A 15,385-nucleotide genomic window follows, 5' to 3' on the forward strand; every position below is an offset into this window, starting at 1 on the left:
GTGCTTTGTCAGGCTGGAGAGTGGAAACTCCATTGAGGAGAAGCTCCTGAAGAATGGCACTAAGGATCTTATACGAGAGGTGGCTGCGCAGGGCATGGACTACACGCTAGCTTTTTTAACACAGGTAAACACACAGTTATGTTCCCCACAGATCAACATGTGTGTTATGCTCGCATTAATTTTTTGAAATGTTGCCTGCCAGCATTTTTGTGTGATTTTCACAAAAGTTTCACAAAATTCCTTTCAGAAAAAAAATCTTCTAAAATTATATAAATAATAAAAATATATCAAATAAAAGAACAGACCCTCTGCTTTTAAACAAAACGGGGAAAAAAACTTTTCATCCTATCTATTTTTTTATTTATGTATGTATTTAAGAAACATTTACATGTGTGTTTATATATTTTTATATAAACTATATTTAAATAAAATATTTCTTAAATAAGTATATATATATGTATGTGTGTGTGTGTGTTTAAATAAACATAATATTTACACACATCCCAAAGTCATATATTATGCAAAAAATTACTTTTATTTTGTTATATAATAAATTTTTCTATAAGATTAATCCCTAGTTTTTTCATAAATCGGGTAATTGCGTCTAGTGGATAATCGCGGTATTGCAGATTAACATAAAATTCTTCAGAAACATGTTTTTAATGCAAATGTTTTTCTAAGTTGACAAGATAACTTGTCAATGGTGGGGAAAGAGTTAACAATGCATGCCTGCTTTTCATAGCGCACCATTCAGGATCTCTTTGAGGTGGAGGCTGGCTCTGGAGAGAAGGTGGAGGAGTTTGTGGTTCTTCACCAGGAGCCTTCACCATCCGAATCCATTCCTCCTCACGTGGCCAGGCCGTATATTCAGGCCCTGAACAGCATTCGACAGGAGACCCAGCACGGAGAGGACGAAGAGGAGGTAGAAACACAGGATGAAGGTGATGATGAAAAGGGAGAAGAAGAAAAGATGGAGGTGGAAGAAGGGGGCGTGTCACCGTTGGAAGAGCTGGCAGCTGTTATGGATCAGGTGGGAATACCTACTCTGAAAATCTTACATGGATATTTTTTAGGGATGCACCGATAGGATTTTTTTAGGCCGATACAGATTTAAACAGACAACTTCTGGCTGATGCCGATACCGATATTAAACACTTGTATACAATACTATACAGTTGGTCTGTTAGCTAGTTTATTTCTGCATCAAATTATTTTTACTGAACATGGATTGGATCTAATTAACATTCAACTGACCAACATAATAAGAGAGGCACAAATTAAGCTCAAACAAATATAAGACGACAGCATGACAACCTTCAAAGGTGGTTTTTGCTATTTAGCATTTATTTTATTAACAACATTAACTTATTTTTTACATATAATGGATTTCTTTATGCAGTTAATTAAAAAACAATCGGTATCGACCTTTCTCGTGCTATTGCAGATATTCCGATGGTTTCAAATTCATCAAAAATCGGCCAATAAATATCACCGGCCGATACATCGGTGCATCACTAATATTTTTCTTTCGTATATGTGTGTTGAATAATTTGCGTTGTGTTGTCCAGCTGACTCCTATTGAGAGATATGCACTGCAGTATCTGGAGTACCTGCACATCAGTGAGGATGAACAGGTGGTGAAGGTATGAAACATTTAAAGCAAAGCCTTTAAAATTAGAGTCAGGTAAAGTGTTGTACCGTTTAAAAATGCTCTCCTTGTGGATTTCAGGAGCGTATAGAGGCTGCTAAGAGAACCTGGGAACTGCAACAACACCAGAAACTGAAGGTGGAGAGAGAAGAGCAGATGATGCTTGAAGATGAGGAGGATCTGTTCACATACACCAGAGAGGATGCTTACAACATGGTACAGACCTGCAAGATATTTTTTTCTTTTTTTAGTAAGAAGTAACGTCACATCCTGTTTGACATGTTCTCTGTCCTCTTTACAGGAGTATGTGTTTGACAACGAGGATGGACAAACAGAAATTATGCCAGTAAGTTCAGAAATTTGCTCTATTTACTTTAATGTGTTTTCCTAAAATGTGATTCGCTACAGAGAAATAATCTCTTTACGCTTAACGCACATTTTTCTGTAGCTGTGGACTCCTCCAACTCCACCACAGGATGACAACGACATCTACATTGACTCTGTAATCTGCCTCATGTATGACACTGCACCCATGCCAGAGTCCAAACTGCCTCCGGTCTACGTCCGCAAAGAACGCAAGCGGCACATGGACCCCTCAGGTTAGACCTCTATAGAAATGCTGCCCCTAGTGGCCATACCCAAATATATCAGGATCAGACCTCATTTTGAGTTTTCCTTTTTTCCAAGCTTCGGGCCGGAAGAAGAAGAAGGGCCACGGTGAAGCTGTGATTCCTCCACGCTCTCTCTTTGACAAAGCAAGTCTTCTTAAGGTGCGACGAGAGGGCAAAGACCAAAAGAAGAATTTTTCCCTGAAGCAACAAGCTCCTTTTGCCAAACCTCTGCCCTCGCTGCTTAAACCAGCCATGGAGGCCGGACAGGACAATCCTGAGTGGCTCATCAGTGAGGACTGGGCCCTGCTACAGGTACACATTTACATCATCGCGAATCACTTTATCATAAACTATTCTCGTCATACTCGGGTTGCAGTTTAGTCAACCTGTGTTTCCTGTGCATTTGGCAGGCTGTGAAACAGTTACTGGAGCTTCCTCTCAACCTCACCATTGTGTCTCCGGCTCACACACCTAACTGGGACCTGGTGAGCGACGTGGTCAACTCCTGCAGCAGGATCTACCGCTCACCCAAACAGTGTCGTAACCGCTACGAGAACGTCATCATTCCCAGAGAGGAGGGCAAGGTGAGGAGTCCTCACCAGTAGTATGATTTTACGGGTTAAGTGATGAACATCCTTAATATTGTTCGTCGTGTTTCTTTCCTACAGCTTATTTATGAAGCTAACCCTAAAAAGAACAAGACCAAGAGCATTTATAAGGTAACCCGTTTTCAATATCCAATGACTTTCACTGCCATAATTGTAGCTACGTCCTATGTAACGCTCGCTTTCTTGCACAGTCCAAGAACAGCCGACCTTTACGCACGTGCCAGATCTACACACAGGACGACAGTGCCACTCAGATTCAGCTTTACAACAGCCGCTTCGAGCTGATGAAAATCATCGCCAGCAAGAGAAGTCCACCCATAAAACCACTGTATGTACAGAAAACATGTTTGCAATGCCATTAAAAGCAACTTGTGTGTTGAGATTTAGTTTTGGTGTCAAAATAATGATCATTTTCAGGTTTATAATCTGTTTTTAACATTTGTTTTGTTCATAGACTGGGCATGAATCCATTCCAGAAGAACCCCAAGCATGCGTCTGTGCTGGCTGAGAGGTACTGACTCTTATTATTATTATTATTATTATTATTATTATTATTATTATTATTATTATTATAATTATTTAGTAGGGGTGTGATGAGATCAAATATGTCTCGCGAGATTAATTCTGTCACAAGATTTCTTGTGGAGGTTTAATGCTGTCTCCTGATATCAGTATAAGGTTGAGTTTGTGGCAAATCCTTTTACAGTCTTTAATGCGTGTGCTTTTTCGTTTGGGTTTCCAATAATGTTCGTTTTGAGAACTCGTATAAAGTCTGAGACGCATTGTGTTTGTCTGTGTCTCAGAGTTTATGTGATTTAATGTCTGCAAGAATTACAGTAGCTGTATTATTTCTATTTTAAAGAAATGGACAAATATTTGAAAGATTTGAATGGATTTAAAAGTTGTTTGGCTAAAAGTAAGCGTTTTCTCGATAGTGAAAAGTGAAAGATAACATCCTTGAGTCTGCTAGCGCCCTCTGCAGGCATTTGTTATATAACATAATGTAAGTTCTTATTACATAGGCTACATATTATAGCACATATCGTCCGATTCACGATTTTACATTTCCTTTGGTGTGTAATTGTGTATTAGTACATATTAACGATATGCAAAAGGTACAAACCCCAAAGTAAATGTGAGTTATCAATTCCAACGTAAATCTCTTTTCTTGGACTACAACTAACACACGGATTGTAGGCAACAGTTTACTTCCTGGGCATGTTGACGTAGACAAGACCGACATTATCATAATTCCTCCCGCTTTGACTCATAGCCTAAGTTAACTCCTGTTAGCATTTCATTGTGAGCGAATCTTTCAAACATGGAAGGAGCGTCACATTTCCATCTGATGTCAGAGGTATTCAGGCCAGTCACAACGTACAGATTAGCTGGCCAATCAGTGACACAGAGCTTTTTAAATCTATGAGTTTTGTACATAATTCAGTGCATTTCGTATGTGGAAAGAATTGTTTTTTGAATTATAAACCACGCAAACACATTGTATTATACCAAATACACAAAATAACGTTTTTTTAGCAATAAAATGGGGGTGCCCTTGTTTAATAAAACTACCATGTGTTTACTTGGTTTTGATACCTTATTTGAACCAATTATTATTGCATCGTCATTAATATGTAATTTTAAGGGTTATTTGTGTCTATTTTTATTACCAAAAAAATCTGATTACTTCATTATCAGTTACCAAAATAGTTGTTAGGGATAGTCCTAGATTAGTAAAAACATTTCAAAATTATGTGATTTCAGTTTCCCATTCTTATATTTTATCATTGAGGATTTCTTAAAAAATTTACATTACTTGTTCTCGTGATCCCAATCCCGTTCCTCGTGAAGTAAGTGTCTCGTCACATCCCTATTAATTGGATCATTATTATTATTTAACATTTGGTGTTCTTTAGGAGTTAAGTTGTAGACTTTCCTATAGCTCAATTTGTTGATCAAGGCATTAGCAGTGCCAGGGTCATGGGTTTGATTCCCAGGTACATAGCTACTGATAAACCTATACTTAAAATGCACTTTTAAAGCGTAGATTTAAATATTTAATTGTCTCTTGTGATTTACAGTGGAATAAGCTACGATAAGCCTTTGCCTCCTATTCAAGTGGCCTCTCAGAGAGCTGAAAGAATCGCTAAAGAAAAGAAGGTAAGTCCTGGTTAAAAAAATCTAGTTGACCAAAGAATAATTTGTCTGGTAAATGGGTCGTTTTTTTTATTAAAAATTATACATTAATGCTAGGCTGTCCTTTAATGTATGGTATGTTAGGATAGGACAATATTTGGCCAAGATGCAAGTATTTGAATATCTGGAATCTAAGGATGCAAAAAATCAACATTTTGAGAAAATTACATTTTTGAAGTTGTCCACATGAAGTCCTTAGCAACACATTTTACCAATGAAAAGGTTTGTTTTAGTGCTTTGTTCTGGCTTAACACTGAAATGACGTTGTGGACTGAATGGGAAAGTTGTAAGCTTTTACATAAAAACCAAACTTGAATGGGAAATCCCAAAAGAGCAAGTTGCAACGAGTAGTTTGTAGGCGAGTTTCTGGCCAATTTTGTTTGATTTTTTTGCTGCATCCACTCACAAGAATTTTTTTTTTATATGTTTATGGTAGGAAGATGGGAAAATATCTTCCTGGTATATAATCTTTACATAATATTCTAATGATTTTTGACATTAAAGAAGTATGTATAATTTTGACACATTCAAATGTATTTTTACAAATAAATCTGTGCGACTTACGACTGGTTTTGTGGTCCAGGATCACATTTGAAATTCCACCCTTAAAATACGTGTTTCTTCCATCAACTGTTCAAATTCTAGTCAGCAGCATTTTAATATTCAGGACTAATCTTCACCCACAAAGACTTCCAAGATTTCAGTCTTTGCTTACTAAACCTTGTGCTCTCCTTCTATCTCCCAGGCTTTGGCTGAACAGCAGCGCGCCCAGCAGCAACAGCAGCAAGCCACAGGAGCCGCCCAGCCGCAGGGGACCAACACCCAGTCTCAAGCCCAACCACAGGCCACGGCAGCCGGAGCGCAGGCCACAGGGGTTCCCCAACCCAACCAACCCGGAACTGCAGCAGTCCCAAATACTGCTGTACTGGTAAGACCTCTCTAAAGCCCTTTTCACACAGATATTCCGTAAGATACACGGCACAGGCATCCTGGAATTTTACGGGACCGCTTGATATTTTATTCATTCACACTGCCAAGTTTACACGGCATCTGATGGTCCCGGAAAGACACGTGACATGTTGAAAGTCCCGCCCTCTCTTCTACGCAGCGTCTGAAGTTTGCATATTATTTATTATTTCTCTCTCCAGAAACAACTCGCGTGCATTTTTGTTTATGATAAGACTACAAAGGAGCGCGTGAATGCACAGTTCTATTCTGGTGAATGATCTCAGCTTCAGAGTGGATATTTGACAAGCTCCCTGATTTCTGCTTTGATACAGTTTTCAGACATTTCTCATCGTGATTGTTTATATGCATTTAAAACCCGCATTTTGAGGAGCTGAACAATATATCTCGTTGGGATGACATGCGGGTATTTTCGTTTATTATAGCTCAAATGAGCACGTGACGCGATATTCTTTTATGCTGCTGAATGATCTCCGTTTCAACGCAGTAAGTAACGAGCTAACTTACCTGATATCCGCTTCAGTCTAGTATGCTGACATTTCTCGTAGTGAATGTTGTAAATCCCTGATTTTAAAGAGTTGAACCAACTTCATGTTGCCATGACACGCGCGTCCTCACTACGGCACGTGCGTCATTGTTTATGCGTCTCATATATCATTTCCTGATAACTGCTTCAATCTAGTTTGCAACATTTCTCGTGGTGAATGTTTATATACATGTTAGTTTGCAACATTTCTCGTGGTGAATGTTTATATGCACGTTATCTCTCGTTGTAAGGAGCTGAACCATAACTTGTGTTGTGATGATGACGCGCGCGTCCTCACTTCGACACGCCCTTTATGGCATTCTTGTTCACACAGAGGGTTACCCGCGTATCTTACTAGGTCCTCTTTCCGGCAACGATCCCAGAAGATTAACGGAACGAGTTTTTGTTCACACAGACGCTTGTCTGGCAATTTTACGGGTATTTTCTGGGACCAGAGGTCTGTGTGAATGAGGTTTAACACTGTATGTATGTAGGTCAGGGCTATCAGAGTGAAGATACATGATTTCATTTTTGCCTACAATCAACGAGTTGAAGCAGAAATACTATTTTGTTTATTGCATACATATTATGGGATTGCTAGGTTACAGTATATTAACCTCTTTTGGTACTTGTGTTTTGTTGTCTTCCAAGACCGGTGCTATCAAGACTGCCGCCGTGGGCACAAGCATCCAGCCAGGTACCAAAACCACAATAAAACACAAACGTTACTTTACTTCTGATTTCATAAGTTAAATGCTGAAGGATGTTTTTTTATATCTCAGCAGCAGCTACAGTGAGTGGGAATGTGATTGTAAACACCGTAGCTGGAGTTCCTGCTGCTCAGTACCAGTCGAAGCGTCTGGCCTCTCCTGTCCTAACCAGCCCTGTGAGTCCTTTATAGAGCAACTGCATCAAGTGTTCAATTATCAGCCATTCTGTCATTTGTAAAGTGTCTTTAATGATTTATTATTAATATGTGATTAATGATGTATTACTTAGGCGGCAGGAACTCCGATCGCTCAAGTGGTCCACACCCAACAGAGAACAGTGTCTGGAGCAGCTCCTCCGGCAGAGGTTGTCGCCATAGCGACGGGTCAGGGCGTGAGGGCTGTTACTCCGGTGACCGCATCAGCAGTAGTGTCCACCAATCTGACTCCGGGTCAGTGCCAAACACGCTCGCTGATGGCTCCAGGTAGAACAAGGGCCGTCCTTAGAAAAAAAGAGATGGGCTTCTTTTGGTTTTCCAGTGGCAAAACTATTTACAGTCACACTTTGGCATTTTTGGATCAGCGCATGTAGCTGGACTTCCATTGTTCTGTTCTTATATGCTGTACTTCCTTTTCTAGCTATGCAGTTGTCTCAGGCTAAGCCAGCTCAACTCACACCAGCTCAAATTCAACTCATCCGACAGCAACAACAGGCTGGATCTCCACAGATCAAAGCAGTGGGAAAGCCACAGCAGGTACACAAACACACACATTGTATGCATTTCCATTAGCCATGGCAGTTCAAGCAGGGGGAGGTGATGTTATACATTATTATTCCAAGGTTTGGATGACTTTTGACTAAGAAAGTAGCATTCGTGAATGATTTACATGCACCACCACTAGGTGACAAGTATGCCATAACAAATTAGATATAATCCATTGACAAATTATAGGGGAGAGCGGGGCACAACCTAACACTTTTTGGTTTTGGCTCAATCATTCAAAAATAATTGAGTTTGATTAATTATATTTTAACACAAGCAACACACACACCGCTACAAATAAACATTTGAAGTTTGTTTCTAGTACTTACCATTCTTGGACAATTACACCAAACGTGACAGAAGTGCAAACGTTACAACTTTCCCCATAGGTGGGGTTCATTGTAACAGGCAGGAGGTTAGTTGTAACACTTGCTAAAAATTAAGTTTGCAGGCAAATATTTCAATACTATTTTGTCTTTATACTTGAAATGGATATTGTTTATATATCTGTCTATAATAGAGTGGTATCTACACTATTCATCCCTCATCTAACCATAGTTCAATTATAGACCATTTCACAAGATGTAAACAACACTGGTCCAGTAGCACTTCCTGTTTCCGTTTTTTAACACTAGATAAACGTTGGGATAAAATAAACCAAAGATATGAGCAAAATAAATTTGACTTTTGATAAGACAGGCACATTTATTTTGTTGGCAGTCAGCAATCATTCATGTGTAGCTTATTTAAAACAACAGCAAGAATTACGCTAACATTAGCTGTTTTCATATCGTAAGTGCTGAGGGGTTAGTTGTAACACAGCGTTACAATTAACCCCGCTGGGTGAAAATGTATTCAAGCCTACCAAAAAAGTTGCTAAGAGCTGCAGACAGATTTCAAAACGATTAATATGACAGAGCATTGGTTTTGGTATCTTACACACCCAACTCAGAAACCGAAAAAACGGATGAAAAAATGTATGTACATGCCACCAAACACTCTTTCATCAATAACTCTCTGGAAAAACATTATTCCCTTTACATAAATTTGCGGGAGACTGTCATTTGGCAGCGTGAAAACAATACGGAAAAACAAATCCCTCAACCCTGTGCAACAGTGTAAACGGTCCGTGTTACAACTTACCCCGCGTTAGTTTTTGCCCTGCGCACCCCTATAGCAATTACAAACATTTGATGGTAGAATAATAATGCCCCTCATCTCTCACTTTGTCAATATGAACCGTGTCGTTTATGCCTGTTTACACTTTTTTTAAACCTTTAAAAATGTCTCTGCAGGAGCTGTTAAAGCAGAAGCAGAAGTTGATGTCACAGCAGCAGGTCGCGGCTGCAGTAGCTGCAGCTCAGGGTCAGCAGGCCGCATCCACGCAGCAGCCTCAGCAAGTGCAGGCAGCCCCAGCAGCTCAGGCCAACCCTCAACTAACTGCAGTAGCACCCAGAGCCGGAGCCGTGATCGCAGGAACCACTGTTGCTAATTTACAGGTCGCCAGACTGGTAAGCGACCTGCTCTCTCTTTGGAATACAAAAGGATGAATTTCATGCATCTTTTATTCATAATACACTTTATAGTGACCGTGTCAGCACCCCAGTTACCAGCAAATAATTAATTTGCTTACATAAAGCATTCGAAATAATAATGTTTTATTCCTGCTTTTCCTCTCAGACACGTGTCCCAACAACAGGACCTATTCAGTCTCAGCCAGGTCAAACCGCCCAGGTGACACTGACTAAACCACCGTTAGTCTCGGTTCCTACCGTGGTCTCTTCCGCTGGGGTCACTACCCTTCCTGTTACCGTGGCCAACATCAACCTTGCCATCGGACAGGCCCAGAAAGCAGGTACAGATGATGCTTCTACTGAATAACTTTGCTTAGGTCCACAGTATTTTGTGAGTCTTTAAGTCTCAAGACTAAAGTATGTGTGTTTTTATGCAGGTGGTCAGGTGGTCACCCATCCCTTCCAGGTGCAGCATGTTCAGCAGGTGTATAGACAGAAGCAGCAGGCACCTACACAGATAGGCGCAGTCCAAAAAGCAGCACAGCCACAGCAAACGCAAGCTGCCGTGCAACAAAAGGTACCCATGTCTTTTTAAAATCATTATTATTATTTTAGTAAAACACAAGTTTCATATCATTAACATTTAATGTTTATCTTCGGACATGCCGCAGGCTGCTCAGCCCACAGCACAACAACAGCAGCAGCAAAAAGTGACGTATGCAGCCGCCCCCCAGCTGCAGCCGGGCATTAAGACCCAGTTCTTCACCACCTCCATCGCACAGCAACAGAAACCTGCTGGTGCTGCACAGCAGATACAGGTAAGCAACCGCTCTTTTACAAGCACAGTCTCTATATGCCCGCAAGGCCATGCCCATACGCACTTTGGGGGGGGTCAGTGTAAGTATTTGAATGTGCAATGGCATGCAGTGTTTGCAACCATAGTGCTTAGCTCGGCTTTGTAGTGATTTTCCCCTCTGCTTGTAGGTTGCTAAGCTTCCTCAAATAGTACAGCAGCAGATAGTGTCCTCACCTCAACAGGTAAGACTTTGTATGCTTGGATTACTTTGTTTGAAGTCAGAATAGCTTTGTCAATGTCAGTATTTACTTTCCTAATACTCTTCCCTTTTATTGTCAATGATTTAAAGGGAAAGTTCACCCAAAAATGAAAATAATGACTCACCCTCATGTCATTCTAAACTCGTAAGACCTCCGTTCATCTTCGGAACACAGTTTAAGATGTTTTAACGTTAGATTTAGTCCGAGAGCTTTCTGTCCCTCCATTGAAAATCTATGTACGGTTTCCATGTCCAGAAAGGTAATAAAAACATAATCAAAGTAGCCCATGTGACATCAGTAAGAATGTATAAAAAGCATCGAAAATACATTTTGGTCCAAAAATAGCAAGAATTACGACTTTATTCATCATTTTCTTCTCTTCCACGTTGTGAAGCGCATGCGCGAGTCTAAAGTCACGTGACTGCAGTGGCGCGACAACGTATGACGCGGCTGACGTGTTATCTGGTGCACCCATAGACTGTAAAAAAAGATGGACGACGCCTGTTCGCTCTCTTCCATTGGTGAAGATGATAACTTTATTAATCCCCATTGGGGGAAATTTGGTGTTACAGCAGCTCAGAAGACGTGAAAAAGACAGCAACAATAGTAATAATAATAATGATAATTAACATAATAATAATAAAGTGAAAAAGTATATGAATAAAGAACACCATACACATTTAAATACATAATACAGAATAATGACCGTTGTAGAATAGTAATTTCTGTGAGGAGCTAACAGTGTTAAATTAAGATGTTGCATTAAAAAGTCTAACTGCAGCTGGAATAAAGGACCTGCGGAAGCGCTCCTTCTTACATTGAGGATGCAGCAGTCTTTTACTAAAGGTGCTTCTCAAGGAGCTTACAGTCTCATACAAGGGGTGAGAAGTGTTACCCATTATAGATTTTAGTCTAGCTAACATCCTCCTTCCCCCTATCTCCTCTATAGTATCCAGAGGGCAGGACATAACAGAGCTGGTGAAGCCGCCAGTGTCCCGATATGGCGCTGACATCTTGGGTCTTGAGTCTGCGCAATAGCGATTTCGGGACCAGTCATGCGCAGTAGTGAGCAGGAAGTAAAGCCGCGAAGTCAAAACCCCGCTTTCGTAGAATGCGCATATCACACGATATCACAGCTGTCAATCATGACGTGACACCACCGTTTTTATATCATTAAATAACTAACTAAACACAAACCTTTTTTAAAAACAAACATTTGAATTTACATCAGCGTGTTAAAAACTACAGTAAATGACAGAAACCAGGTTCGGAAAAAAGATAATTGAAGTGTAATTAATTTTTTTAGTTGGTCTCAAGTCCCATTGAATAACATGGGGAGGTGGGGTTTATGAACTATACTGGGACCAGTCACTGGGGGGGCGATTGAGACGTTTTGGCTTCACTTTTCAGGGCTTGTGCGGCACACTTGGGTGCACCCCAGCTTTTTTTGTGTGCGCCCGGGCTTCGTTTACAAGTCTGAGGGAGACGCACGCTGTAAGTTTGAAGAAAAAAAACTTCGCAAACATGTCTGAGGATAACACTTCATCCGCGTCCCTGCAGTCACGTGACTTTAGTCTCGCGCATGCGCTTCACAACAGATGCGGAAGACAATGCTGAATAAAGTCATAATTTTTGTTATTTTTGGACCAAAATGTATTTTTGATGCTTCAACACATTCTATCTGACCCACTGGACTACTTTGATGATGTTTTAATTACCTTTCTGGATATGGACAGTATATCGTACATAGATTTTCAATGAAGGGTCAGAAAGCTCTCGGACTAAATATAAAACATCTTAAACTGTGTTCCGAAAATGAACAGAGGTCTTACGAGTCTGGAACGACATGAGGATGAGTCATTAATGACATAATTTTTGGGTGATTTATCCCTTTAAGGTTTGCCACAATAAAAATGTGTGTATAAAATCGCTTTCCATTTTGCCTGATGTCACTTTTCATTCAATTCGTAATGCAAGTCTGTCTTGATTTTTTTGTATTTTTATTAAAGAAAATACAAAACAATATGCGTTATTTACATTTACTAACAATTTAGTTTACGCATGTTAAGATCAATTATGATCGAGTTGTAAAAACCTGATTTATGTGTTGTGTGCAGATCCAGGCACAACCCCAGACGGTGGCCCTGACCCAGGGAGCACCTGCAGCGGGTTCGGCACAGGCCCAGGTGCAGGTCATCCCCGCCGGATCCGCACAAGTGGTCCAACAGAAGCTCCTCCAGCAGCAGGTGGTCACGGCAGCAGCCTCCCCTCAAATCCAGACCCCACCCCCACAGAGCCCGGCCCAGCAGCAGAGCGTCTCGGCGCCCCCTGCGTCTGAATCTCCGGTGCAGCAGGCCGCCACCCCTCAGCCCCAGCAGGGCAAAGGAAACACCCGCACTGGTGCAGCCATGCGCTCCAAAACCCCCGCCAAACCTAGCAGCTAAATGGGCACAACATCCGTTAATGTTTTGAGAAGACGACTGACACTTTGTTATTAAGGAACCATAGACTTGCTGAATGCAAGGGCAACACCTTTTTACCGTTACAGACATCATTTGATGTAAATCTATCCACATCTTAAGCTAATGAAACATTGCCCATCGGTCCGTACTGTGAGGCCAATCTGTTTCTGTCACTTTTTTGGCTTATTAAGCAGAGTCCCCTCCTAAAGTGTGTACTGCCCAGAAGTAAAGCATGACAGTTCAGACTGACTTCATGTTTCAAACACTGTATATGACAGCTCATTTTGTACTGAACTATAAAAGCTTGCTGTTCTTTTTCTACCACGCTACGTTCTTAAGGTCATGGATGAAGTGCGCTTGGATCTGCAACGCTTTTTGGGGCACCGGGACCTCCAGTATTTTTTCATAATGTTCAGTCAGTCAAGTTATCTGTGTGTCCTCCAATGTGCTTCAATGTTTTATTTTAATAGGTATGGTATTGTTGTCCCTTGGTTCTTTGTGTAGTTAAAAAATTATAACGATATAAACCATGATTATGGTTAGTAAGTTTCTGTGAAGTAAAGATGGCAAACTACCTTAAGTTTGATTTATAGCTATTAAAAGACAAGCTATTGTGTCAGTCATTACAAATGTACCAGTACTACAAAGTGTATTTTCTAATATATATATATATATATATATATATATATATATATATATATATATATGTATATGTATATGTATATGTATATGTATATGTATATGTATATGTATATGTATATGTATATGTATATGTATATGTATATGTATATGTATATGTATATGTATATGTATATGTATATGTATATGTATATGTATATGTATATGTATATATGTATGTATATATGTATATATGTATATATATATATGTATATATGTATATATATATATGTATATATGTATATATATATATGTATATATGTATATATATATAAATTGGGTTTTGCTTGTATGATGCATAACTCCCTAAAAGTGAATTACTGCCACCATTCATGTTTATTTACAAGTGCGTAATTCGAGGAGTTTTGTCTGCATGGATAAGATGGATACCACCTGAAAATTGTTTAGTAATGTGTATGTGTACGTTAAGCGTTTGTATAATACAACACCTCAGAATATATTTAATATGTCCTCAAATCAGTACAATAATAATCCTGCACTGTAGCCATTTGGTGCCATTCAAGTTAGCGGCAGCTATGGAAAGTTTCGCTCTCCTAACTCCGATTTGGAAGAAATGTGTCATTTTGGAAAACATCTGTGAAACATTTTCTTTATCCTTGTTTTTCTTACACATAGTTATGAAAAATATCACCATTAGTCAATAAAGTCAGACCTCAGTCTGGCTGTCAGTGTGTTTACACTGGCCTGGTCATTGATTTTTCCCTTCGTGATTTAGTCTATCTCTAATGTTGGGGCTTTCGGTCACGTCTTTTTGTATTGATGTTGGGTCAGGAACACATGTAAATAACTTGGGAGGGAGGGGACAAAAGCATTTGTATTTGTAAAGTACTTGTGTATTCATTTTTTCAGCCTAATTGTATAAAGTGTTATGTTTTTACACACACACGACTCATGTTGTTTCTTAAAGCTGGATATGTATGTGTTACTTAGAGTTTGTAAGCAGTCTTGGAGTCTAGGATTACATTTGCTCAGCTGTTCTGCCCAGAATTCACAGATGTGCTTTTCTCTTTGTCTGTGTCAGGACTTGCTGATATAGTATGTCAGCACAGTGGCCAAGAGGGACTGGGACATTGCATTTTACCTGCACACTCGATACAAAAATATTGTATTCCAGCAGAAATGTTTTGTGAAGTACTTTTCATTTTTAGCATCCTGCAGTTTTACAGATTGAGAGAACAGAGATTTGCACATGAAATGGGATTCCACTAACTTTCATTTTATAGCTTTCAGAAAAAAACCTTTAGGTTTGCTTTTATTTGATTGGATTTTCAGTTTATTTGGTCATCCACAACGGGGCGCTCTTTCATCTTCTTTGTGTGATCAGGAGGCCAGACTGTAAGTTGTGGTTTACTATTGCTCATAGTTGAGGTTGAGGGTTTGCATTAAAACTTAAGCCACTATTTTGTTTGTTTGCTTGCAATGAAACCGGAATTTGAGACATCTACGAGGTATGTGCCTGATTGAGGTTTTTTTTTGACACTTCAAGCACCAAAAAAAAAACCTAAACCAACTGCATTAAACTTTCCTTAAAACTGCAAAGTCACATTCTGTAGACTAATGCCTACTCTAGCAATTACAATTAAAATACATCACTGGGATTTGTTTAAAAACAGCAAGAGCATGTTTGA

General features: G+C 39.7%; 1 protein-coding gene across 9 annotated transcripts in view; it reads left to right on the forward strand.

Moving 5' to 3' along the window:
* Positions 1 to 13,711, forward strand: part of ep400 (E1A binding protein p400) — a 30,557-nt gene extending 16,846 nt beyond the window's left edge. For 4 of the 9 annotated variants that reach the window (XM_065247353.2, XM_065247357.2, XM_065247362.2 and 1 more), the window contains 23 exons: positions 13 to 124; positions 743 to 1,030; positions 1,569 to 1,643; positions 1,730 to 1,864; positions 1,950 to 1,994; positions 2,097 to 2,247; positions 2,336 to 2,571; positions 2,670 to 2,843; positions 2,928 to 2,978; positions 3,059 to 3,195; positions 3,322 to 3,378; positions 4,949 to 5,027; positions 5,809 to 5,989; positions 7,196 to 7,252; positions 7,338 to 7,441; positions 7,555 to 7,747; positions 7,902 to 8,017; positions 9,322 to 9,537; positions 9,707 to 9,881; positions 9,978 to 10,117; positions 10,212 to 10,358; positions 10,525 to 10,578; positions 12,714 to 13,711. In XM_065247353.2, coding sequence (XP_065103425.1) covers positions 13 to 124; positions 743 to 1,030; positions 1,569 to 1,643; positions 1,730 to 1,864; positions 1,950 to 1,994; positions 2,097 to 2,247; positions 2,336 to 2,571; positions 2,670 to 2,843; positions 2,928 to 2,978; positions 3,059 to 3,195; positions 3,322 to 3,378; positions 4,949 to 5,027; positions 5,809 to 5,989; positions 7,196 to 7,252; positions 7,338 to 7,441; positions 7,555 to 7,747; positions 7,902 to 8,017; positions 9,322 to 9,537; positions 9,707 to 9,881; positions 9,978 to 10,117; positions 10,212 to 10,358; positions 10,525 to 10,578; positions 12,714 to 13,040 — 3,250 coding nt within the window. In that variant the 3' untranslated portion in view covers positions 13,041 to 13,711. Of the gene's footprint in view, positions 1 to 12; positions 125 to 742; positions 1,031 to 1,568; positions 1,644 to 1,729; positions 1,865 to 1,949; positions 1,995 to 2,096; positions 2,248 to 2,335; positions 2,572 to 2,669; positions 2,844 to 2,927; positions 2,979 to 3,058; positions 3,196 to 3,321; positions 3,379 to 4,948; positions 5,028 to 5,808; positions 5,992 to 7,195; positions 7,253 to 7,337; positions 7,442 to 7,554; positions 7,748 to 7,901; positions 8,018 to 9,321; positions 9,538 to 9,706; positions 9,882 to 9,977; positions 10,118 to 10,211; positions 10,359 to 10,524; positions 10,579 to 12,713 lie in introns of all 9 variants that reach the window. The other 5 variants (XM_065247356.2, XM_065247358.2, XM_065247360.2 and 2 more) reach the window with 5 other exon arrangements.
* Positions 13,712 to 15,385: the final 1,674 nt, after the last annotated feature.

The sequence above is a fragment of the Paramisgurnus dabryanus genome, chromosome 11 (assembly GCF_030506205.2).
Source record: "Paramisgurnus dabryanus chromosome 11, PD_genome_1.1, whole genome shotgun sequence".
Taxonomy (NCBI): Eukaryota; Metazoa; Chordata; class Actinopteri; order Cypriniformes; family Cobitidae; genus Paramisgurnus; species Paramisgurnus dabryanus.